This window comes from Serinus canaria, chromosome 26 (assembly GCF_022539315.1).
Source record: "Serinus canaria isolate serCan28SL12 chromosome 26, serCan2020, whole genome shotgun sequence".
In the NCBI taxonomy this organism is placed as follows: domain Eukaryota; kingdom Metazoa; phylum Chordata; class Aves; order Passeriformes; family Fringillidae; genus Serinus; species Serinus canaria.
In genome coordinates, this window is record NC_066339.1 from 3,558,628 (window position 1) to 3,581,607 (window position 22,980).

Genomic DNA, 22,980 nt, shown 5'->3' on the forward strand with positions numbered 1-22,980 from the left:
GTACCGCGACAGCGAGGTGATAACCGCACCCCAACCCCCCCCAAAGTGCCCCAAACTCGAGGCTCCTGCGGCTGCCGGGCACCTGAGGCCATGAAACAATCAAAGAGCAGCTGCAGCGCCCCGAGGGCCGGGAGCGGTGTCCTTGTGCTGCGTGACCGATGGGGACAGGCTGGGCCAGGCAGGAATGAAGTTCAGGGACAGGGGATGACTCAACGGCACGGCGGAAATTGGGTTTTATCATTAGGGCATCAAACACCTCCCGAACCAGCCTGGATGGGGACGCTGAGCCACAGCCTGGGGCTCTCCTTGCCGGGCAAAAACTCGATTATAAACTCGATTTGGGGCCGTGCTGCTGCAGCAGCCTCTGCTTCCCTTCCCCAGTCAGAAGGGAGAGAGGATTGGGATAACAGAGCCTTTCCAGCCAAAGGTTTGGGATAACAGAGCTTTTCCAGGCAAAGGTTTGGGATAACAGAGCCTTTAGACCCAAAGGTTTGGGATAACAGAGCCTTTAGACCCAAAGGTTTGGGATAACAGAGCCTTTAGACCCAAAGGTTTGGGATAACAGAGCTTTTCCAGCCAAAGGTTTGGGATAACAGAGCCTTTCCATCAAAAACTGCTGGGAAAGGCAGCCAGGAGCACCAGAGCACCCACCTGGGCGTGTTCCTGCGTCACCTGCTCCAGGTGCCCCTGGCTGGGTGATCTCCAGAGGTCTTTTCCAACCGGGACAATTCCAGGATTCTGCCATCTCCCAGCTCCCTTCTCCCATCCATCTCCCTGCACTGGTGGAAGGGCTGATCCTCATCTCCCACACTCCAGGGGCTCTGCCCCAAAAACCACTGACAGAGCTTTCCCTGGGCCACATTCCGGATCTTTATCTGGAGATAAGGGAGATCCAGGGAGCTGGGAGACCTGAACTCACCGCTCATGGCATCAGCTCTCCAGGGCTGGCGTTCCCAACCCTGCAGTGGCCCAGCAGTGCCCTCCCCTCCTCTGGAGCTTCTCTGCACCACCCCCAGACACAGCAGCGGCATCCAGAGGTGACAAAGATCGACCCAGCCCCTGCCCAGAGCTGCACCGAGTGACCTGGGTGCTCCTGGGAACACCAGAGTGCCAGCTCCTGGGAATACCAGAGTGCCATCTCAGGAATATCACAGTGCCAGCTCCTGGGAATACCAGAGTGCCAGCTCCTGGGAATACCAGAGTGCCATCTCCTGGGAATATCACAGTGCCAGCTCCTGGGAATACCAGAGTGCCAGCTCAGGAATATCACAGTGCCATCTCCCAGGAATACCAGAGTGCCAGCTCCTGGGAATACCAGAGTGCCAGCTCCTGGGAATACCAGAGTGCCATCTCAGGAATATCACAGTGCCAGCTCCTGGGAACACCAGAGTGCCAGCTCCTGGGAATACCAGAGTGCCAGCTCCCAGGAATGTCAGAGTGCCAGCTCCTGGGAATATCACAGTGCCATCTCCCAGGAACACCAGAGTGCCATCTCCCAGGGATACCAGAGTGCCAGCTCATGGGAATATCACAGTGCCATCTCCCAGGAATACCAGAGTGCCATCTCAGGAATATCACAGTGCCAGCTCCTGGGAATACCAGAGTGCCATCTCAGGAATATCACAGTGCCAGCTCCTGGGAATACCAGAGTGCCATCTCAGGAATATCACAGTGCCAGCTCCTGGGAATACCAGAGTGCTATCTCCCAGGAACATCATTGTGCCAGCTCCCAGGGACATCATTGTGCCATCTCCCAGGAACACCAGAGTGCCATCTCCCAGGGACACCACAGTGCCAGCTCCCAGAAATATCACAGTGCCAGCTCCTGGGAATACCAGAGTGCCATCTCCCAGGGACACCAGAGAGCCAGCTCCCAGGAATACCAGCGTGCCATCTCAGGAATATCACAGTGCCATCTCCCAGGAATATCACAGTGCCAGCTCCCAGGAATACCAGCGTGCCATCTCAGGAATATCACAGTGCCAGCTCCCAGGAACACCAGAGTGCCATCTCCCAGGGCCATCAGGCCCTTCCATCAGGGCTGACAGAACCCATGCAGGATCTGCTTGCAAATAAGCCCCGAGGCGTGGGTGGGTTTAGTCAGCACAAGAACACCCAGATCCCTGCTGCTTCCACAGAAATGCAGCTCCTCTCCCCGCAGGGAGCTCATCAGAATGCCAGGAGGAGATGCAAACCCCGAATTAGCTCCACCAGGAGGCACTTCCAGGCTGCTTTCCAAAGTGGAATCAATGTTGTGCTTGCTCTGAATTAAACCACCCCCAGTTCTGCCCTTGCTGCAGAGTGAAACCATGAATGGAGGGAGGGCAGGGCTGCAGCCACGGCGGCCCTGGCGAGCACCAGGGATGCTCCAGAGGGTCCAAGTGGCCTTTGGGGAACACCTTCCTCTGGTTTTTCCATGCCCTGGCACATTCCAGGGGCAGAAAGGATTTTTTCAGGTATGGAAATTGTTCTTTTCAACAAGAGGAGCAGTTTTTTATCGTGCTGGGTCCTGCTTGCAGTGACTGCAGACCCCCAGCCCCGATTTTTTGGTGCTGTTGGAATCACCTCTCTCAGCCCAGGCTCAACACAGTGGGGAAATCCAGCTCTAAAAACGAATTTTCTGAGGCTTTCCTTGGGGTGGAACCACCTGAGGCCCCACAGGGCAGCAGATTCCTGGAGCTCCTCCAAAGCTTTCCCAGTGTTTGGGTTGGCCAAGGACTTGGGGTCAGATCTTGGGGGAGTTTTCCCTGTCCCCCTTTGGGGCAAATTGGGGCTGAGAGACCCCTAAACCCCCAAGAGTTACCCCAGCAGCCACCTGGGATGGGCCCAGGACCCTTGTGTGCATTTGGAGATGGGATCAAACCAAAATCCCAGCACCAGCCAAAACCTGAGCTGATAAAAAATAACTCTGAGGCACTGGACCTGCTTGAGGAATTCCTGAGAAGGCAGAAAGCTCCACCTGTGAGGGGCTGGCTGCAGGAAAGGTGCTCAGAAAGCAGAGAGGCAGAGAGGGAGCGTCCACCTCGCGTGTTTCGGGGTCAGGAGCTCCCAGAGAGGCTGGTTTGGGGAGCCTGGCTCCAATTCTAGGTCAAGCACCAGCCTGAAATCTCGGCCTGGTGGTGGCAGAGCTCGTCACACTCGTCTGGAGGAGGAAGTGCTGCCTCCAGCTCCCCTCCCTCCCAGAGGGAATTGCTCCCACACCCACTGCCCTGGAGCTGCCACCCCGCTGCTTCCTCCTGGCAGCGCTGCCCCGTGCCAGGGGTGGCACAGCCGGGCTGAGCCCCCAAAAACGGGAGGGAAGGGATGGAAGGACAGCCAGACACCCAAACCATCCTGCTGTGGCAGAGCCAGGGCTCTGGCACCGTCTGCTGATACAATTCAGCTTCTTGTTTTTATTTTATTTTTTTTTGTTTATTGTTTGCATGAGAACCTTCACAGGTTCTGTCAGTGGCTGAGGACACGATTCTCGATTCTCGATTCTCGATTCTCGATTCTCGATTCTCGATTCTCGGGTGGTGTTTGTGGCTGGAGCTCCCTTTGCTGCCTCTGCTTCTCGGTGGCTGTGGGTGCAGTCCTGGTGTTTTACAGCCCTCTGCTCTGTGGGGTCCTGCTGTTCGCTTCCTCAGCGTCTCGGTTCTTGGTTTAGCTCAGGGGGTGTCTTAGTGACTGATGGGTTCTACAGAGAGGGAATTCTGAGGGAATTCTGAGGGAATTCTGAGGGAATTCTGCTAAGAACAGTTACCAGCGCCAGGGCGGGTGTGCTATGAGGCCTGCGTTGTTCAGGTGCAACATCCCATAATTCCTGACACATCCCACAATTCCTGACACATCCCATAATTCCTACATCCCACAATTCCTACATCCCACCATTCCTGACACATCCCACAATTCCTACAACATCCCACAATTCCTACAATATCCCACAAGATCCCACAATCCCTACAACACCCCAGTATCCCTACAAGATTCCACAATTCCTACATCCCACAACATCCCACAATTGCTACAAGATCCCGCAGTTCCTGCAAGATCCCACAATCCCTACAACATCCCAGTATCTCTACAAGATCCCACAATTCCTACAAGATCCCACAAGATCCCACAATTCCTGCAAGATCCCACAATTCCCACCAGATCCCACAATTCCTACAACATCCCAGTATCTCGACAAGATTCCACAATTCCTACATCCCACAACTGCTACAAGATCCCACAAGATCCTACAACTGCTACAAGATCCTGCAGTTCCTGCCACATCCCACAATTCCCACAACATCCCACAATTCCTACATCATCCCAGTATCCCTACAAGATCCCACAATTCCTACAAGATCCCACAAGATCCCACAATTCCTGCAAGATCCCACAATCCCTACAAGATCCCACAAGATCCCCCAGCTGCCACCTCGCCCAGGAAGGGCAGCAGTGTCACACCCCGGGACCCTGCAGGATCCCAAGGCCCTGCTGGGGACATTTGGGGACACCTGGGGCCAGGAGGGGGCTGGGGGCGGGGGCTGGGCGGCGTTCCCGGTTCGGGATCCGGCCCTGCCCGGAGCAGGAGTGAGGGTGGCACAAGGCAGAACTGGTTTGGCAAAGAGCTCCTCCCTGGGCACCTGCCCTGGGCACCCCGAGGTGACTCAGGCTGCCAGGGGGGAGGTCTGTCCTAAATCCCCAAATCCCAAATCCCAAATCCCCAAATCCCTGCTGGCTCTGGCCCCAAAGACCCCACAGATTCCCCAAAGACCCCACAGGACTCCCAAAGACCCCACAGATCCCCCAAAGACCCCACAGATTCCCCAAAGACCCCACAGATCCCCCAAAGACCCCACAGGACTCCCAAAGATCCACAGATCCCCCAAAGACCCCACAGATCCCCCAAAGACCCCACAGAGCCCCCAAAGACCCCACAGATCCCCCAAAGATCCACAGATCCCCCAAAAATCTCCCCAAATCCCCCAAAGACCCCACAGGACTCCCAAAGACCCTACAGATCCCCCAAAGACCCCACAGGATTCCCAAAGACCCCACAGATCCCCCAAAGATCCACAGATCCCCCAAAAATCTCCCCAAATCCCCCAAAGACCCCACAGATCCCCCAAAGACCCCACAGAGCCCCCAAAAATCTCCCCAAATCCCCCAAAGACCCCACAGATGATCCCCCAAAGACCCCACAGAGCTCCCAGAAATCCCCCAAAGACCCCACAGATGATCCCCCAAAGACTCCACAGATCCCCCAAAGATCCACAGATCCCCCAAAAATCTCCCCAAATCCCCCAAAGACCCCACAGCTGATCCCCTGAAAAAAAAAAAAAAAAACCTTAAAAGCCTCAAAAAAAATCTTAAACAGAAAAAAAGAAAAATAGAATTTTTTTCATCTGATAAATTAAAAGTAGGAATATTTTTTCTATTCTATCTCTATTTTTCCAAAATAAAAAATTTAAAATATTCTTATAAAATAAATCCCAGAGATTGCCAGACGGATAAAATCCTTTATTATTTATTATTATTTATTTTTTTTTTGTACCTTTCCATTTATTCCAGAAAAACCTTTCTCTCTCTATACACATACATATAAAAAATCATTACTTCTTTTGGAATAAATCCTTAAAATCATTTCTTTTAAAAGGAGCCTTGTTCAGCCCTAGTTAAATACATTTATTTTCAATTTCCTGCCAAGGAATTCCCAGCCCGGGGATCCATCCTGGATTTCTCCTGCTGGAGGATGAGGAGGATGCTGAGGGTGGAGGAAGGCAATGAGGAAATGTGGAATTTTTTTATTATTTCTGCTCAGCCATGGCACCAAAATCCAATTTTGGAGAGAAATCCCAAATCCAGCCCCAATTTTTGACCGTTTGAGCCTCCAGATGTGCAGCACAGCTGGAGACCAGGGAAAAACCCAAAGAGAACATTGGAAAACCTCGGGAAAATTCTCCTTAATTCCACTTTTTTCATCTTGTGTGTCAAGAAAAAATGGGAAAAAATTCAATTTATCTCCCAAAGCCGAAGGAATTTTGTGGTTTGAGTTTTCCCCGTGGGGTGGGGCAGGAAAGGAGGATCCGTGTGGGAAGGGAGGGATGGGATGAACAGCTCTGCCTCCCTTGGGTTGGTCCCAAACCCTGATTTAATTCTGGTCCCTCACCCATCCCAGCTGGCCAGACAAAAGAATACCAGGAATACAAATTCCCTGAGGGAACAGCCAAAAATCCTCTTTGCTGGTAATAAAAATAGAAAAAAAAGGGGGAAATTCCAAGAAAAAATGAGTGCAGGACAAAGAAAGGAGAAGAAAAATTCCAAGGAAAAAAATTGAGTGCAAGAGAAAGCCAGGAGAGAAAAAATTCCAAGGAAAAAGGAGTGCAAGGAAAAGAAAGGAGAGAAAAAATTCCAAAAAAAAAAAAAAAATCGAGTGCAAGACAAAGAAAGGAGAGAAAAAATTCTAAATAAAAAAAGAGTGCAAGGCAAAGAAAGGAGATAAAAAATTCCAAGAAAAAAAAAAAAGGAGTGCAGGACAAAGAAAGGAGAGAAAAAATTCCAAGGAGAAAATGAGTGCAAGGAAAAGAAAGGAGAGAAAAAATTCCAAGGACAAACCGAGTGCAAGACAAAGAGAGAAAAAATTCCAAGAAAAAAAAAAAGTGCAAGACAAAGCAAGGAGAGAAAAAATTCCAAGGGAAAAAATGAGTGCAAGAAAAAGCCAGGAGAGAAAAAATTCCAAGAAAAAAAAAAGGAGTGCAAGACAAAGCCAGGAGAGAAAAAATTCCAAGGAAAAACTGAGTGTAGGACAAATCAAGGAGCTCCTTTTGCCTGGAGGTGGTGGGTGGGAGAATCCATGAAATGAAGGGATAAAAAATGCTGGAAAACCCCAGAAATTCCCAACATTTTCATGAAAATTCCAACTGCTGCTCCAAAACTTGGGGAATCCAGCCCAGGGATGGGACAGGAACGGGGATTTTTTTAAGGATGGGGCATCCAGGGGGTTTCTCTCCCCCTAAAAAGGGCTGGAATTTGATGGCAGAGGTGGAAAAGAGGGATTTGACTCTGGGATTGAATCCCTGCCAGCCTCCAGCTCAGTTGGTTTTGGGATTTTTTTTTTCCAGCTGTGGGGATCGGAGCGTGGCACCAAATATTTACACTCCAAGAGGGGATCAAATATCCATGAAATGCCTGGGATAAAAGGGCTTATCTGGGACTGGGAGCTAGTCAGGAATGGGGGATTGGAACCTTCTGGAATTCTCTGGAATGATGGAAAAGTTGGGGAGTTCTGGGTGTGATTCCAGAGGGGAAAAAAAAACCCCAAAAAATCTGGCAAAAAAATCACTGGAAAAGCTGGAAAGAAAGGGAAAAAAAAGTTTAGGAGGGAAGAAATTCTCATTTTTCTCGGGTTTTGGGTGTTGCCAAATGTTGGGAATTCTCTCCAAAGGTGGAAACCAAACCCCCCCCCACCCTTTTGGGGGGATTTATAGGGAAAAAGGGAAAGGCTGTGCAAGGATAAGCAGGAGGCAGCAGGGCTTTTCCTGGCCCTGGGAATGCTCCTGGCTCCGTGGGATTCTCCCAGCAGGAATTTGGGATCTGGATGTGAATTTCTCCCTGTGGGGATGTGGGGTGGCTCAGCTGGGAATTCATTCCCACTCCCAGAGTTGGAAAACCTTGGGAAAATTCCCTTTAGCTCCATTTCCCCCCCCCCCCATCTTTTGTATAGGGAAGAAGGGGAATAAAAAAAGGGAATAAAAAAAAAGCACTTTTTTTGTCCTGAACCTCCCAAATCCGAAGGAATTTTGTTGTTGGAATGGTGGGGATGGGAGAAGGGAGCAGGAGGGATTTCCTGGGTGGTGCAGGGAGGGTTCCTGCCCTGCTCCAGGCTCTGCTCCCCTGGGAACAGAGAATTCCTCAGCCCAGGCACCCGAGGAGCCTCCGTGTCCTTGTCCTTGTCCTTGTGCTGAGCTGGAGCCCTGGGAAGGAAATTCCTGGGTGGGAGGGAAGGTGGCACTGGGAGAGCTCAGCCTGGCCCCAGCTGCAGGAGGGAGCAGGAAAAGAGGGAACCACGAAAAGAGGGAATCAGGGGGGACCAGGAAAAGAGGGAATCAGGGGGGACCAGGAAAAGAGGGAATCAGGAAAAGAGCAGGAAAAGAGAGAACCAGGGAGGACCAGGAAAAAAGGAATCACGAAAAGAGGGAACCAGAAAAAGATGGAATCAGGAGGGACCAGGAAAAGAAGGAATCAGATCAGGCAAAAAGGGATTCAGGAGGGACCAGGAAAAGAGGGAATCAGGAGAGACCAGGAAAAAAGGGAACCAGGAGAAACCAGGGAAAGAAGGAACCAAGAGAGACCAGGAAAAGAAGGAATCGGGAAAATAGGGAACCAGGAAGGACCAGGAAAAGAAGGAATCACGAAAGACCAGGAAAAAAGGGAACCAGGAGAAACCAGGAAAAGAAGGAATCAGGAGATCAGGAAAAAAGGGATTCAGGAAGGAATCAGGAAAAGAGGGAACCAGGAGGGACCAGGAAAGAAGGGAATCAGGAGGGACCAGGAAAGAAGGGAATTGGGAGGGAGCAGGAAAAGGAACCAAGAGGGACCAGGAAAAGAAGGAAACCAGAAGAGACCTGGAAAAAATGGAACCAGGAGAAGCCAGGAAAAGAGGGAACAAGAAAAAGAAGGAACCAAGAGAGCCCAGGAAAAGAGGGGATGAGGAAAAGAGGGAATGAGTCAGGAGGGACCAGGCAAACCCGGCCCCAACCGCGTCCCTGGGGGCTGGGGGCTGTTCCTGCTCTTCCCCAGCCCTGGAATCAATTAGGGAACAATTCAGGCTGGGAATCCCGGGAAGGGAACAGAGCAGGGCTGGGCAAACCTCAGACAGCGCAGACGTCTGGAGACCCGTCTGGGCCAGAGCTCGGGTGGCACCGGGGGCTCTGAGCTGGCACCGGGAGGAGCCGCCCCGGCAGCCCCGGGAGCTCCGGGCTCGCTCCTTTCCCCTCCCAGCGAGCGCTGCCCAAGGATTGCGGAGGAATCGCTGCTGCTGCAGGGGATGGGGGACAGCCCCACGGAGAGCTGGGGCAGGAGGGGACAGCGCCACGGGGACAGCGCCACGGGGAGCTGGGGCCCGGAGCACAGTGCCAGTGCCAGTGCCAGGTGCCAGTCCCGGGTGCCAGTCTCAGTCCCAGGTGCCAGTCCTGGGTACTAGTCCTGGTCCCAGGTGCCAATCCCAGCTCCAAGTGCCAGTGCCAGCTCCAGGGGCCATTCCCAGGTGCCAGTGCCAGCTCCAGGGGCCAGTCCTGGGTGCCAGTCCCAGGTACTAATCCTGGTCCCAGGTGCCAGTCCTGGTCCCAGGTGCCAATCCCAGCTCCAAGTGCCAGTCCTGCTCCCAGGGGCCAGTCTCACCTCCAGGTGCCAGTGCCAGCTCCAGGGGCCAGTCCTGGGTGCCAGTCCCAGCTACTAGTCCTGGTCCCAGATGCCAGTCCCGGGTGCCAAACCTGGCCCCATGTGCCAGTCCCAGCTCCAGGTGCCAGTCCTGGGTGCCAGTCCTGGGTGCCAGTCCCAGGTGCCAGTCCCAGGTGCCAGTCCCAGGTGCCAGTCCCAGCTCCAGGTGCCAGTCCTGGGTGCCAGTCCCAGCTCCAGGTGCCAGTCCCAGCTCCAGGTGCCAGTCTCAGTCCCAGGTGCCAGTCCCAGCTCCAGGTGCCAGTCCCAGCTCTGGTGTCCCAGCCAGACCCAAGGGAGCCGATCCTCCAGGAGAGCCAAGCCCACGTGGGCCTGGCAGAGCAGGGAGGCTCCGTGCCCGCTCCCACCCTGCCAGGCTGGGGGGCAGCGGGGCTGGATTCATCCCCAAAGCGTCTGGAGAGGGAAACCCCCCTGTGAGCTCTGGGAGCACCGACCCTGCCCAGCCTGGGCACGGCTTGGAGGGCACTGAGCTGCTCCAGGGCTGTTTTGGTGCCCACAGCTGAGCCAGGGGATGGTTGGCACCTCTCCCTTCCCCTCCGTGCCCAGATGGGTGTGAGGGATGGGCTCAGAGCTGGGACAGAGGGGAAATGTGCCCTGAGATCCCTCTGGGATCCCTCTGGGATCCCTCCTGCTCCGTGGGGAGGGGGCTGGGGCTGCTCCACCCCTCCGTGCCCAGGAGGGGCCGGGCTGGGCACAGCCCCAAAGGGGCAGCAGCAGCTGTGCCAGGCCCTGCCTGGGCTCGGGACATCCCAGTTTGGGGGCAGGGACATCCCAGTTTGGGGGCAGGGACTGGGGACAGCAGGGGGAATTCTGGCTGCTCCTCCCTCAGCTGGATTGGGGCACCAAAACAGGGAGGGGAGAGGGGGTTCTGCAGGCAGAGGTGAAATCCGGGGGGGCTGCCCTGGTTCCTGTGCCCAGATGTGCCCCAGATGTGCCCCAGGTGCTCCCAGTGCCAGGCCAGGCCTAGAGGGGTCTCCCCAAAAACCAGGGGGTGCAGGGCAGCTTGTCTGAGCAAAGGTGCATTTCCAGCAACTCCTGCCTGGGCCAAACCCCACAGATCCCCCCCTGAGCCCCCCCAAACCCCACAAATCCCCACTCTGAGCCCCCAAACCCCACAGATCCCCCCCTGAGCCCCCAAACCCCCCGGGCAGGGCAGGGGCTGGCCGCTCCTCCCTGGGGCTCCTCTCAGAGGGGACACCCCCAGACAAGGGGGGGGACAAGGTCCCAGGTCCGTCCAGGGGGGTTCGGGTCCTGCAGGAGCCGGGAATTCTGCCCAGGGTCCGCTGGGAGCCGCTCCTTCCTCAGCGCTTCCGTCTCCATGGCAACCAGGGCCAGCCAGATCCCAGTTTGAAATGTGCCGGATCCCAGTTCGAAATGTGCCGGATCCCAGTTTGAAACGTGCCAGATCCCAGTTCGAAATGTGCCGGATCCCAGTTTGAAATGTGCCAGCTCCCAGTTCAAAATGTGCCAGCTCCCAGTTTGAAATGTGCCGGATCCCAGTTCAAAATATGCTCTGCCTCCGGTTCTTGCCGCGGGCTGGGGGGGACACGGAGAGGGGATCAGGGGGGACACGGAGAGGGGACACAGGGGTGGCTCTGGGGAACACAGGGAGGGGACACAGAGAGAGGATCAGGGGGTCAGGGGGGACACGAAGAGGGGATTGGGGGGTCGGGGGGTGTCTGGGGAGGGGACAAAGAGAGGGGATCAGGGGGTCAGGGGGGACACAGAGAGGGGATCAGGGAGGGCTCGGGAGGGGATCAGGGGGTCGGGGGGGCTCGGGAGGGGATTGGGGGGGACACAGAGAGGGGACACAGAGAGGGGGCTCAGGGGGGTCAGGGGGGACACAGAGAGGGGGATCAGGGGGTTGGGGGGGGACACAGAGAGGGGACACAGAGAGGGGCTCAGGGGGGCTCTGGGGAGGGGACACGGAGAGGGGATCAGGAGGGGACCAAGAGAGGGCGATCAGGGGTGTCTGGAAAGGGGACACAGAGAGGGGATCCAGGGGGGCTCTGGGGGGACACAGAGAGGGGACATGGAGAGGGGCTCAGGGGGTCAGGGGGGGACACAGAGTGGGGGCTCAGGGGGGCTCTGCAGGGTGCTGGGGGAGGGGATTCCGAGCCTGGGGCATTGCCAGAGCAGCCAGCTGTGCCTCGGACACCCAGCTGTGCCTCGGGCAGCCAGCTGTGCCTCGGGCACCCAGCTGTGCCTCGGACACCCAGCTGTGCCTCGGACACCCAGCTGTGCCTCGGACACCCAGCTGTGCCTCAGGCAGCCAACTGTGCCTCTGGCACCCAGCTGTGCCTCGGACACCCAGCTGTGCCTCGGGCACCCAGCTGTGCCTCAGACACCCAGCTGTGCCTCAGGCAGCCAGCTGTGCCTCGGGCACCCAGCTGTGCCTCGGGCAGCCAGCTGTGCCTCTGGCACCCAGCTGTGCCTCGGACACCCAGCTGTGCCTCAGGCAGCCAGCTGTGCCTCAGGCAGCCAGCTGTGCCTCAGGCACCCAGCTGTGCCTCGGACACCCAGCTGTGCCTCGGGCACCCAGCTGTGCCTCGGACACCCAGCTGTGCCTCAGACATCCAGCTGTGCCTCAGACACCCAGCTGTGCCTCGGCCACCCAGCTGTGCCTCTGGCAGCCAGCTGTGCCTCGGGCAGCCAGCTGTGCCTCGGGCAGCCAGCTGTGCCTCGGGCACCCAGCTGTGCCTCAGACACCCAGCTGTGCCTCAGACACCCAGCTGTGCCTCGGGCAGCCAGCTGTGCCTCGGGCACCCAGCTGTGCCTCAGACACCCAGCTGTGCCTCGGACAGCCAGCTGTGCCTCGGACACCCAGCTGTGCCTCAGACACCCAGCTGTGCCTCGGGCAGCCAGCTGTGCCTCGGACACCCAGCTGTGCCTCAGACACCCAGCTGTGCCTCAGACACCCAGCTGTGCCTCGGACACCCAGCTGTGCCTCGGGCACCCAGCTGTGCCTCGGGCAGCCAGCTGTGCCAGCAGAGTGCCCAGGGGCGCTCTGTGGGCACGGAGCAGTGCTGGGGGTTCTCCTGCCTGGCAGCAGCACCGCCCTGGCAGCGGCTGGGGCGGTTCTGGCTCCTGGCCGGCCCTACCTGAGTGCTGGAAGGCTGAGCCGCGGTGCCCGGGGTCCTTCTGCAGCTGGATCTCCTTCAGCGAGAAGATGGAGGCGTCTGGGCAGGGGGGGCACAGACACGGGGGTCACTCCTGCCCCAGGTGGCACCTCCAGGCACCTCTGCTCTCAGCCTCCCACCCCCTCCCATCCCACCCAAATCATACTATTATTATTATTATTATTATTATTATTATTATTATTATTATTATTATTATTATCATCATCATCATCAGTCATCATCATTATTATCATTATCATTATCATTATTATTATAATACTTTATTTTATTATTATTATTAGTAGTATTTTAGTATTATTATTTTAGTATTTATGGCTATTATTATAATAATTATTATATTATTAAAAATAGCATTATTATTATTAGTATTAGTATTTTATTATTTTTATTATTATTTTATTTTATTTTATTATTATTAGTATTATTTTAGTATTATCATTTTAGTATTATGGCTATTGTTATAATAATTATTATTATAAATAATTATATAATAATATATAATAATAATGAATATTATTATTATATTATTAAAAATAGCATTATTATTATTATCACATTATTATAATTATAATTTGTTTTTATAATAATATTATTACATTAGTAGTATTACCAGCATTATTAGCATTTATTATTATTTAAAATTATTATTATCAGTCTTATTAGTATTTATGGTTATTATTTCATTATTATTAGTAGTAGTAATAGTAGTATTACTAGTATTATTAGTATTTATTATTATTATTGCATTATTATATTGTAACCCCCTATTATTTAGGGTTATTATTGTTATTATTATATTATTTTATTTTGTTATTATTATGTTATTATGTTATTCTATTTTATTATTTTAGTAGTAGTATTTATGGTTATTATAGTATTATTAGTAGTAGAATTAGCATTAGTGTTATTAGTAATTTTATATTAGTAATATTAATATATTATTAGCAGTATTAGCAGTATTATTATTATTATTATTATTTCAAAATCCTATTTTTATTGGTTTTATTGGTTTTATTGGTTTTATTGTTATTATTCCTCCTCGCTCTCACAGCCATCAGCCCCTGCCCCACCCTGCTGCAAAGCCACCCCTGAAGGACCAGGGAGGTGCCTGAGGCCCCTTTTGACCCTTTTTTGCCCTTTTTTACCCATTTTTTGGGCCAGCAGGGCCCAGCACTCACTGTCAGGCAGGAGGTGCCCTTTTTGACCCTTTTTTACTCTTTATTGCCCATTTTTACCCTTTTTTCGGGCCAGCAGTGCCCAGCACTCACTGTCAGGCAGGAGGTGCCCTTTTTGACTTTTTTTTACTCTTTATTGCCCATTTTTATCCTTTTTTCGGGCCAGCAGTGCCCACACTCACTGTCAGGCAGGAGGTGCCCTTTTTTACCCTGTTTTACCCTTTTTTACCCATTTTTACCCTTTTTGGGGCCAGCAGTGCCCCACACTCACTGCCAGGCAGGAGGTGCCCTGTTTGACCCTTTTTTACCCTTTTTTGACCCATTTTTGCCCGGTTTTGGGCCAGCAGTGCCCACACTCACTGTCAGGCAGGAGGTGCCCTGTTTTACCCTGTTTTACCCTTTTTTACCCATTTTTACCCTTTTTGGGGCCAGCAGTGCCCCACACTCACTGCCAGGCAGGAGGTGCCCTGTTTGACCCTTTTTTACCCTTTTTTGACCCATTTTTGCCCGGTTTTGGGTCAGCAGTGCCCCACACTCACTGTCAGGCAGGAGGTGCACCCTCTCTCCCAGGCTCCTGAAGTAGGGGTGCTGCAGGGCTGCCTCGGCTGAGATCCGGCCCTTGGCTCTGTACTGCACAAAGGCAGGAACACTCGGTGACACCGCACATCTGGGCACCTCTGCACAACCACACCGCACATCTGGGCACCTCTCTGCATCCACACCGCACACCTGGGCACCCCTGCCCATCCACACCTCACATCTGGGCACCTCTGCACAACCACACCACACATCTGGGCACCTTTCTGCATTGACACCGCACATCTGGGCACCCCTGCCCACCCCAGCAGTGCCACCCACCTGCCCCAAGGCAGTGCCCTGCTCCAGGTTCCCTTCCTCCCTTCTCCCCTTCCCCTTCCCTTCCCTCCCCTCCCCTCCCCTCCCCTCCCCTTCCCTTCCCTTCCCTTCCCTTCCCTTCCCTTCCCTTCCCTTCCCTTCCCTTCCCTTCCCGTCCCTTCCTTCCCTTCCCTTCCCTTCCCTTCCCTTCCCTTCCCTTCCCTTCCCTTCCCTTCCCTTCCCTTCCCTTCCCTTCCCTTCCCTCCCCTTCCCTCCCCTCCCCAGCACCCACCAGCAGCAGATTTGTCAGCAGCTCGACGCCTTCCGAGTCCAGCCTGGGACAGAAAGGGAAAACAAAACCAAAACTGCACCGAGGCTGCCCCCGGGAGGCTGCAACCACCACCGGGAGGGACGGGTGGCACTGCAGCCTGGGGAACACTAGCCTGGGCTGCCCGGGCCGCCCCTCCATGCCCCACCTGTCCCTGTCCCTGTCCCTGTCCCTGTCCCACCTTGGGGCGTGGTTGATCAGCGGCTGCGCTCGGTACTGGCTGAAGTTGTAAGCCTTGAACTCCTCGTTGGACGTTATGCCAGGCCAGGTGTCCTCGGTGGGGGTTCCTGTGGGGGGACAGGGGAGCTCCCTGGGCGCTGGGTGGGATGGCAACCTCCGGGAGTGTGGGGGCTGTCCCTGAGAGAGGGCGCTGATGTCCCCAGGGGGTGGCAGTGCCAGCAGGGAGCCTCTCATCCTTACACCTGTGCCAGCCTGGAGGGGCTGCAGGCAGCTTCTGTCGGTGCCAGCTGCCCCTGCCCACTCCTGCCCACTCCTGTCTATGCCAGGTGACCCTGCCCACCCCTGTCCATGCCAGCCCACCCCTGTCCATGCCAGCTGACCCCTGCCCACCCCTGTCCATGCCAGGTGATCCTGCCCACTCCTGTCTGTGCCAGCTGACCCCTGCCCACTCCTGTACATTCCAGCTGACCATGCCCACCCCTGTCCACTGCTGTCCATCCCACCCCCTTTTCCCTCCTTCCTACTGCATCCCATCTCATCCCTGTTCATTCCTGTCTATCCCATTATCCCATCCCATTATTCCATCCTATCCCATCCCATCCCATCCCATCCCATCCCATCCCAATTCCCTCCTTCCCATCCCACCCCATCCTTGTTCATCCCATCCCATCCCATCCCATCCCATCCCATCCCATCCCATCCCATCCCATCCCATCCCATCCCATCCCATCCCATCCCATCCCATCCCATCCCAATTCCCTCCTTCCCATCCCACCCCATCCTTGTTCCCTCCTTCCCATGGATCCCATCCCATTATCCCATTATCCCATTTTCCCACCCGCCCCGCCCCGTTCCTCTCCCCGTTCCGTTCCCGTTCCTCTCCCCGTTCCCGTCCCGTTCCTCTCCCCATTCCTCTCCCCGTTCCGTTCCCGTTCCTCTCCCCATCCCGTTCCCGTCCCGTTCCCGTTCTTCTCCCCGTTCCTCTCCCCGTCCCGTTCCCGTTCCTCTCCCCGCCCCGTTCCTCTCCCTGTTCCGTTCCCGTTCCTCTCCCCGTTCCCTCTCCCCGTCCCGTTCCCGTCCCGTTCCTCTCCCCGTCCCGTTCCCGTTCCGTTCCCGTTCCCGTTCCTCTCCCCGTTCCCGTCCCGTTCCCGTCCCGTTCCCGTTCCTCTCCCCGTTCCTCTCCCCGTTCCTCTCCTCGTTCCCGTTCCGTTCCCGTTCCGGCGGGCGGGCGCTGCCCCCGCGCGGGGAGCGGGCTCAGCGCACGGCGCTCGCTCGGCGCTCACCCAGCAGGCGGAAGATGAGGTGCAGCTCCTCCTTCACCGTGGAGCCGGGGAACATCGGCCGGCCCGTCACCATCTCGTAGTGGATGCAGCCCACCCCCCTGAAGGGCAGGGGACACCGCGGGGTCACGGGGGACAAACCCCGCGGGTGGCGCCGCTGGAGCGGGACCGGCTCCGGGAGGTGGTGGGGAATGGGGATGGCACGGAGCCGACCCCGAGTGCCAGGGGATGGGGAAACAGCTCTGGGGACATGGAAAATGCACTGGGAGAGCTCTGGGAACAGGGAAATCTGCACAGGGAGAGCTCTGGGGACATGGGGACAGGGAAAATGCACTGGGAGAGCTCTGGGGACAGGGAAATCTGTACTGAGAGAGCTCTGGGGACATGGGGATAGGGAAATCTGTACTGAGAGAGCTCTGGGGACATGGGGATAGGGAAATCTGCATGGGAGATCTCTGGGGACAGGGAAATCTGCATGGGAGATCTCTGGGGACAGGGAAATCTGCACCGGGAGAGCTCTGGGGACAGTGAAAACAGCCCTGGGAGAGCTCTGGGGACAGTGAAAACAGCCCTGGGGGAGCCCCCCACCCTCTGTTGTACCCAAGGCCGTGAGGATGAGGATGGAAACGCCCGACCCCTCCCGGAGAGCCCGGGGAGCTGCCGGGAAGCCCCCGGGGCAGCTCGGTGCCTCACCACATGTCGATGGGCGTGGAGTACTCGGTGGAGCCCAGCAGGACATCGGGGGGCCGGTACCAGAGCGTCACCACCTCGTTGGAATAGGTTTTTGTGGGGACCGACTTGGCCCTGGCTAACCCTGGGGGCGGCAGGGACGCACATCAAGGAGCTGCCCCCTTTTTTTTTCCCAATCCTGCCCCATCCCTGCAGGGCTTCACCTACCGAAATCAGCCAGCTTGAGCTCCCCTCGCTCGTTGATGAGCAGGTTCTGGGGTTTGAGGTCTCGGTGCAGGATTTTCCTGCCGTGGCAATAGGCCAGGCCACGGAGCAGCTGGAACATGAAGATCTGCAGGGAGGAGGAGTGGCACAGACACGTTTTCTGAAAAATCCTTTCGCTAGGATCTTTTCTCCTGAGAAGCTGAGAGGCCTCAGGAATGAAATGTGAACAATGATTCTCTGCTGCTGTGGGATGCAGGTGGATCTGAGATTGGGCTCATGTGGTTGTTATTAATTAATGGCCAATCCCAGTCTGGCTGTCTGGGACTCTGAGCACTCACAAGATTTTATTATCATTCCTTCCTTTTCCAGCCTTCTGATGTCTCCTTGCTCTTTTCTTTAGTATAGTTTTAATGTATCATTTTCTTTGAATATAATATAGATCATCAAATAATCAATCAGCCTTCTGAAACGTGGAGTCAAGATTCTCATCTCTTCCCTCGTCCTGGGGACCCACAAACACCACCACGGAGGAGGAGGAGGAGGAGGAGGAGGAGGAGGAGGAGGAGGAGGAGGAGGAGGAGGAGGAGGATGCATTTAGGACTAAAACTCAAACTGCCTACAGGGATTTGGATGCTGTGGGCAGGAAAGAGCCCTCGGAGCTGTGCTGGGGTAGGAAATGCTGTGGGGAAGGGTCATGGAGTGGGATGAGGAAATGTGAACGTGCAGGGATTTTATTTAGGGTGGAAATGCTGGGGGAGACTCAGAAAGGGGCGAAGGGAGCAGGGACTGGAGGGTGAAGGGAGCAGGAACTGGGGGGTGAGGAGATCTCCAGCCTTGGAAAGGGCAAAAGGAGCAGGAACTGGAGGGTGTGAGGATCTCCAGCCTTGGAAAGGACAAAGGGAGCAGGGACTGGAGGGTGTGAGGATCTCCAGCCTTGGAAAGGGGGAAAGGGAGCAGGGACTGGAGGGTGAGGGGATCTCCAGCCTTGGAAAGGGGGAAAGGGAGCAGGGACTGGAGGGTGAGGGGATCTCCAGCCTTGGAAAGGGCAAAGGGAGCAGGGACTGGAGGGTGTGAGGATCTCCAGCCTTGGAAAGGGCAAAAGGAGCAGGAACTGGAGGGTGTGAGGATCTCCAGCCTTGGAAAGGACAAAGGGAGCAGGGACTGGAGGGTGAGGGGATCTCCAGCCTTGGAAAGGGGGAAAGGGAGCAGGGACTGGAGGGTGAGGGGATCTCCAGCCTTGGAAAGGACAAAGGGAGCAGGGACTGGAGGGTGAGGGGATCTCCAGCCTTGGAAAGGGCAAAGGGAGCAGGGACTGGAGGGTGAGGGGATCTCCAGCCTTGGAAAGGGCAAAGGGAGCAGGAACTGGAGGGTGAAGGGATCTCCTGCCTAGGAAAGGGCAAAGGGAGCAGGGACTGGAGGGTGAAGGGATCTCCAGCCTTGGAAAGGGCAAAGGGAGCAGGGACTGGAGGGTGAAGGGAGCAGGAACTGTGGGGTGAGGGGATCTCCAGCCTCTCCCAGCCCCAAACCCCCCCAGTCAGGACAGGCAGGGGAGGGTCCCTGCACGCCCCTCACCTTCACATTGTGCACGCTCATCAGGTTCCCGCAGTTCTCCAGGTACTGCTTGAGGTCATTGTCCTGCAGAGGGAAGGACACGTCAGTCTGTCCTCCCCTGGCCCCCCCCAGCCCCCAGAGACGCCCCCAGACCCACCAGGTACTCGAAGACGAGGGTGAGGGAGCGCTCGGTGTGGATGATGTCGTGCAGGGTGACGATGTTGGCGTGTTTGAGGTTCTTGAGCAGCGACACTGCGGGGACAGCGGGAGCTGAGCGGGGGCACGGCCACCCCAAACCCCCCAAACCCCCCAAACCCCCCAAAGCCCGCCGGGAGCCCGGGGCCAGCCCCTGCCGGCCTCACCTTCCCGGATGGCCGTGCAGGGAGCGCCCTCCTCGTGCTCCAGGCGGATTTCCTTGAGTGCCACCAGGTTCTCTGTCAGCTTGCTGCGGCCCTTGAACACCGTGGCGTAGGTGCCCTGGCGGGGACAGGGGACAGGGGACAAAGGACAGGGGACAGGGGACATTCCCAGGTGCATTTCTCTTTACAAACAAGCTGTGGGTTCATTCAGCCCAACCAAATCTTTTTGGGCTCCCTCGTTTCCTGAGCAAATTTTAATCGAGGGAAGCAGAGGACAGGGAAGGTGTGACAATGGAGGCTGAGCAGGCTGCTGGAAATGATATTTTGGGTGGATTTGTGCTGGTTCCCACAGTGAGACAAAACCAAAGCTGCCTGCAAAGCAGCAGCTCTGAGAGCAGCGATCAGAGAGAAACTCTTTGTCATGTTTGGTGTGAAATCAGAGGTAAATCCACAACTGGAGACTCCAGTGGGAGAGCAATGGGGGATTTGTGTTTCCAAACCAGCTGTGGGGCTGCTGGTGGATAAAACCAGCACTGGGAGAGAAAAGAAACAATGGGGAGAATTCTACTGATTGATGAATGGAAAAAGAGATTTGGTTTCACAAATAAACTTCAGGTTTGCTGAGAAATCAAACTGGACATTGAGAGATGAAAGAAACAATGGGGAAGAAAAACCCCTAAATTCCATAAGAACCAAAAATGAAAAGGGAGGGTTGTACATTAGAGGGGAATCTCTGGGATCAGGTGTTTTGGGAAGTCTGAACCTCTCAGGTACCTCAGAAATGGGAAAAGAGAGAAAGGAAATGTGGGAAATTGGGATAAAAGGAGGCTGCATCCTCCAAAAATGTGAGAGACCCCAGGGCAATGCCCCATGGCCTCTGCCTTGATGGGAATAAAGCCAAAGGACTCCTCTGCCTCCTTTTTGGAGACAACACCATCAGCCTCTGGTGTTTGTGGACTGATTTTCCTAGCAGCAGGGTGGCACAGCACTGGTGTGCCCAAACATTTGGAGGAAGGACCATCCGAGGTGACAGCAGCAGGGCTGAGCTCCAGGAGAAAGACTGCTCTGGAAATTTCTGGATATTGAAGATTTTTGCCCTTTGTGCCTCGAGCTGCCCTTTGAGTTTCATTGAATTCCTCTCAGGATGTCACAGAGCACTCACCTCTCCCAGTTTGTCCAGTTTAATGTAGGTTTCCAGCTTCCCAAAGCCAATATCTGACTGTGGGAGAGAAAGGAAATCGTCACTGGGGAGGAGGGAACCTCCTCCAGGGGTGGCTTCACCTCCAGAAGGGATTCCAGGGACACTGGGCTGTGACAATTGGGATTTCTCCTCCAGGTGCTGCCCAAACCCTCCGTGTGTCCTGGGAAAAGTGTCCTGAGCAGGGGAGTGAAGGCGCTGGAACACAACCCCCAGAGCCACATTGCTTATTCATGAGGGGCTCATGAATATTAATGACACATCGCCCTGGCTTTGTTTGATTATCAGGCAGCACAGGCAGGTCAATTCCAGCTCTCCTTCCCTCCTCCTGCACGGGTCCCAAAATGCCTCCTGAGGCCTGGGCACACCTGGGCACACCTGGGCGCACCTGGGGTCTGCACAGGGAGATTTTTCTCTCCTGTTTTGTTGCACACAGAGTTTGTGTTCCAATTTCTGCTGCTGCAGCCAAGGAAGGGAAATGCCACCGCTGGAGCTGATTCATTGTTTCTCCACATTTGCATTTGGGCTGAGCTGCAGGAGGGTTTCCCTCTGCTGCTCTGGGAAGGAGCCAGGCTGAGAGGGCAGCCAGGTGTGCTCAGGGGAGGGAGGAAGGTGGGAATGGCCCAGCAGGTGCAGGAGGGGAAGGGAGAATCATGGAATCATGGAATTAGTGAGGCTGGAAAATCCCTGCGGGATCATTGAGTCCAGGCTGTGCCCTATCCCCACCCTGAGCACTCAGTGCCACCTCCAGGGATGGGCACTCCAAACTCCCCTGGGCAGCCCCTTCCAGCCCTTTCCATGAGGAAATTCCTGCTGATGTCCAACCTGAGCCTCCCCAGCCCAGCCTGAGGCCGTTCCCTCTCCTCCTGTCCCCGTTCCCTGGGAGAAGATCCCAAATCCCCCCCGGCTGTCCCCTCCTGGCAGGGAGTTGTGCAGAGCCAGAAATTCCCCCTCAGCCTCCTTTGCTCCAGGCTCAGCCCCTTCCCAGCCCCCTCAGGACTCTCCAAACCCTTCCCAGCCCCCTCAGGACTCTCCAAACCCTTCCCAGCTCCCTCAGGACTCTCCAAACCCTTCCCAGCTCCCTCAGGACTCTCCAAACCCTTCCCAGCTCCCTCAGGACTCTCCAAACCCTTCCCAGATTTCTCCAAACCCTTCCCAGATTTCTCCAAACCCTTCCCAGATTTCTCCAGACCCTTCCCATCTCCCTCAGCTCCTCCCAGCGCTGCTGGGGCTGTGCAGGACAGGCTGGCAATGTGCAGGTGACATGAGGTGACCTCAGTGACAGCCGGGGGAGCTGGCCCAGCAGGACAGGGGACACCCAGGGGTGCTGTGCCTGGCACTGTGCCCGCTGCCCGGTGCCACTCACGAGGGAGGCGCGGCGGGACATCCTGCTCAGGGGCTTGGCCAGCTCCAGGCTCTCCATCTGCAGCTTCTGCAGCAGCTCCGGGGGCAGCCGGATGTCCGTGGGCAGCGAGAGGCGCCTGCTGACGTCCTGAGCCAGGGGACAGAGAGGGGACAGGGAGGTGGCACCGGCACCTCCGAGGGGAGAGCTCTGCCATCAGTGTGCAAGCGCCGTGCCACCGTGGGATTTCATGGAAAAATCCTTTTTGTTTTATCCAGCAGGAATTGTGTGATTGCTGCTCTGGGATGGGGATGGGGATCGTTTTATCCAGCAGGGATTGTGTGATTGCTGCTTTGGGATGGGGATTGGGATTGTTCATCCAGCAGGGATTGTGTGATTGCTGCTTTGGGATGGGGTTGGGGATTGTTTTATCCAGCAGGGATTGTGTGATTGCTGCTTTGGGATGGGGATGGGGATTGTTTTATCCAGCAGGGATTGTGTGATTGCTGCTTTGGGATGGGGTTGGGGATTGTTTATCCAGCAGGGATTGTGTGATTGCTGCTTTGGGATGGGGTTGGGGATTGTTTATCCAGCAGGGATTGTGTGATTGCTGCTTTGGGATGGGGATGGGGATTGTTCATCCAGCAGGGATTGTGTGATTGCTGCTTTGGGATGGGGATTGTTTTATCCAGCAGGAATTGTGTGATTGCTGCTTTGGGATGGGGTTGGGGATTGTTTATCCAGCAGGGATTGTGTGATTGCTGCTTTGGGATGGGGATGGGGATTGTTTTATCCAGCAGGGATTGTGTGATTGCTGCTTTGGGATGGGGATTGTTTTATCCAGCAGGAATTGTGTGATTGCTGCTTTGGGATGGGGATGGGGATTGTTTATCCAGCAGGGATTGTGTGATTGCTGCTCTGGGATGGGGATGGGGATCGTTTTATCCAGCAGGGATTGTGTGATTGCTGCTTTGGGATGGGGTTGGGGATTGTTTTATCCAGCAGGGATTGTGTGATTGGCTCCATGGGAATTGTTTTACTTAAGGAGCAGTCACAGCCAGCTGGGTCTGACTCCCTGGTCAGGCTCGGGGTTTTCTGATTCATTTTTTTCAGGCCTTCTGTTGTGATTTTCTCTATAGTTTGGTGTTGTTCTGGTATATAATTTCTTATAATGTAATATAATATAGTATAATGTAATATAATGTAATGTAATGTAATATAAATGTAATTGTATTATATAGTATAATGTAATATAATATATAGTGTAATGTAA

General features: G+C 55.0%; 1 protein-coding gene across 3 annotated transcripts in view; it reads right to left on the reverse strand.

Moving 5' to 3' along the window:
* Nucleotides 1–5,475: 5,475 nt before the first annotated feature.
* The window catches only part of CDK18 (cyclin dependent kinase 18), a 44,090-nt gene continuing 26,585 nt past the window's right edge, over nucleotides 5,476–22,980 (reverse strand). For 2 of the 3 annotated variants that reach the window (XM_050985378.1, XM_050985379.1), the window contains exons 4-16: nucleotides 21,732–21,857; nucleotides 20,330–20,386; nucleotides 19,171–19,285; nucleotides 18,966–19,060; nucleotides 18,830–18,892; nucleotides 17,261–17,384; nucleotides 17,057–17,177; nucleotides 16,367–16,464; nucleotides 15,085–15,190; nucleotides 14,868–14,910; nucleotides 14,281–14,371; nucleotides 12,528–12,605; nucleotides 5,476–10,962 (exon numbers count right to left, since the gene is read on the reverse strand). In XM_050985378.1, coding sequence (XP_050841335.1) covers nucleotides 10,928–10,962; nucleotides 12,528–12,605; nucleotides 14,281–14,371; nucleotides 14,868–14,910; nucleotides 15,085–15,190; nucleotides 16,367–16,464; nucleotides 17,057–17,177; nucleotides 17,261–17,384; nucleotides 18,830–18,892; nucleotides 18,966–19,060; nucleotides 19,171–19,285; nucleotides 20,330–20,386; nucleotides 21,732–21,857 — 1,152 coding nt within the window. In that variant the 3' untranslated portion in view covers nucleotides 5,476–10,927. The remainder of the gene's footprint in view (nucleotides 10,963–12,527; nucleotides 12,606–14,280; nucleotides 14,372–14,867; nucleotides 14,911–15,084; nucleotides 15,191–16,366; nucleotides 16,465–17,056; nucleotides 17,178–17,260; nucleotides 17,385–18,829; nucleotides 18,893–18,965; nucleotides 19,061–19,170; nucleotides 19,286–20,329; nucleotides 20,387–21,731; nucleotides 21,858–22,980) is intronic. The other variant, XR_007780156.1, reaches the window with a different exon arrangement.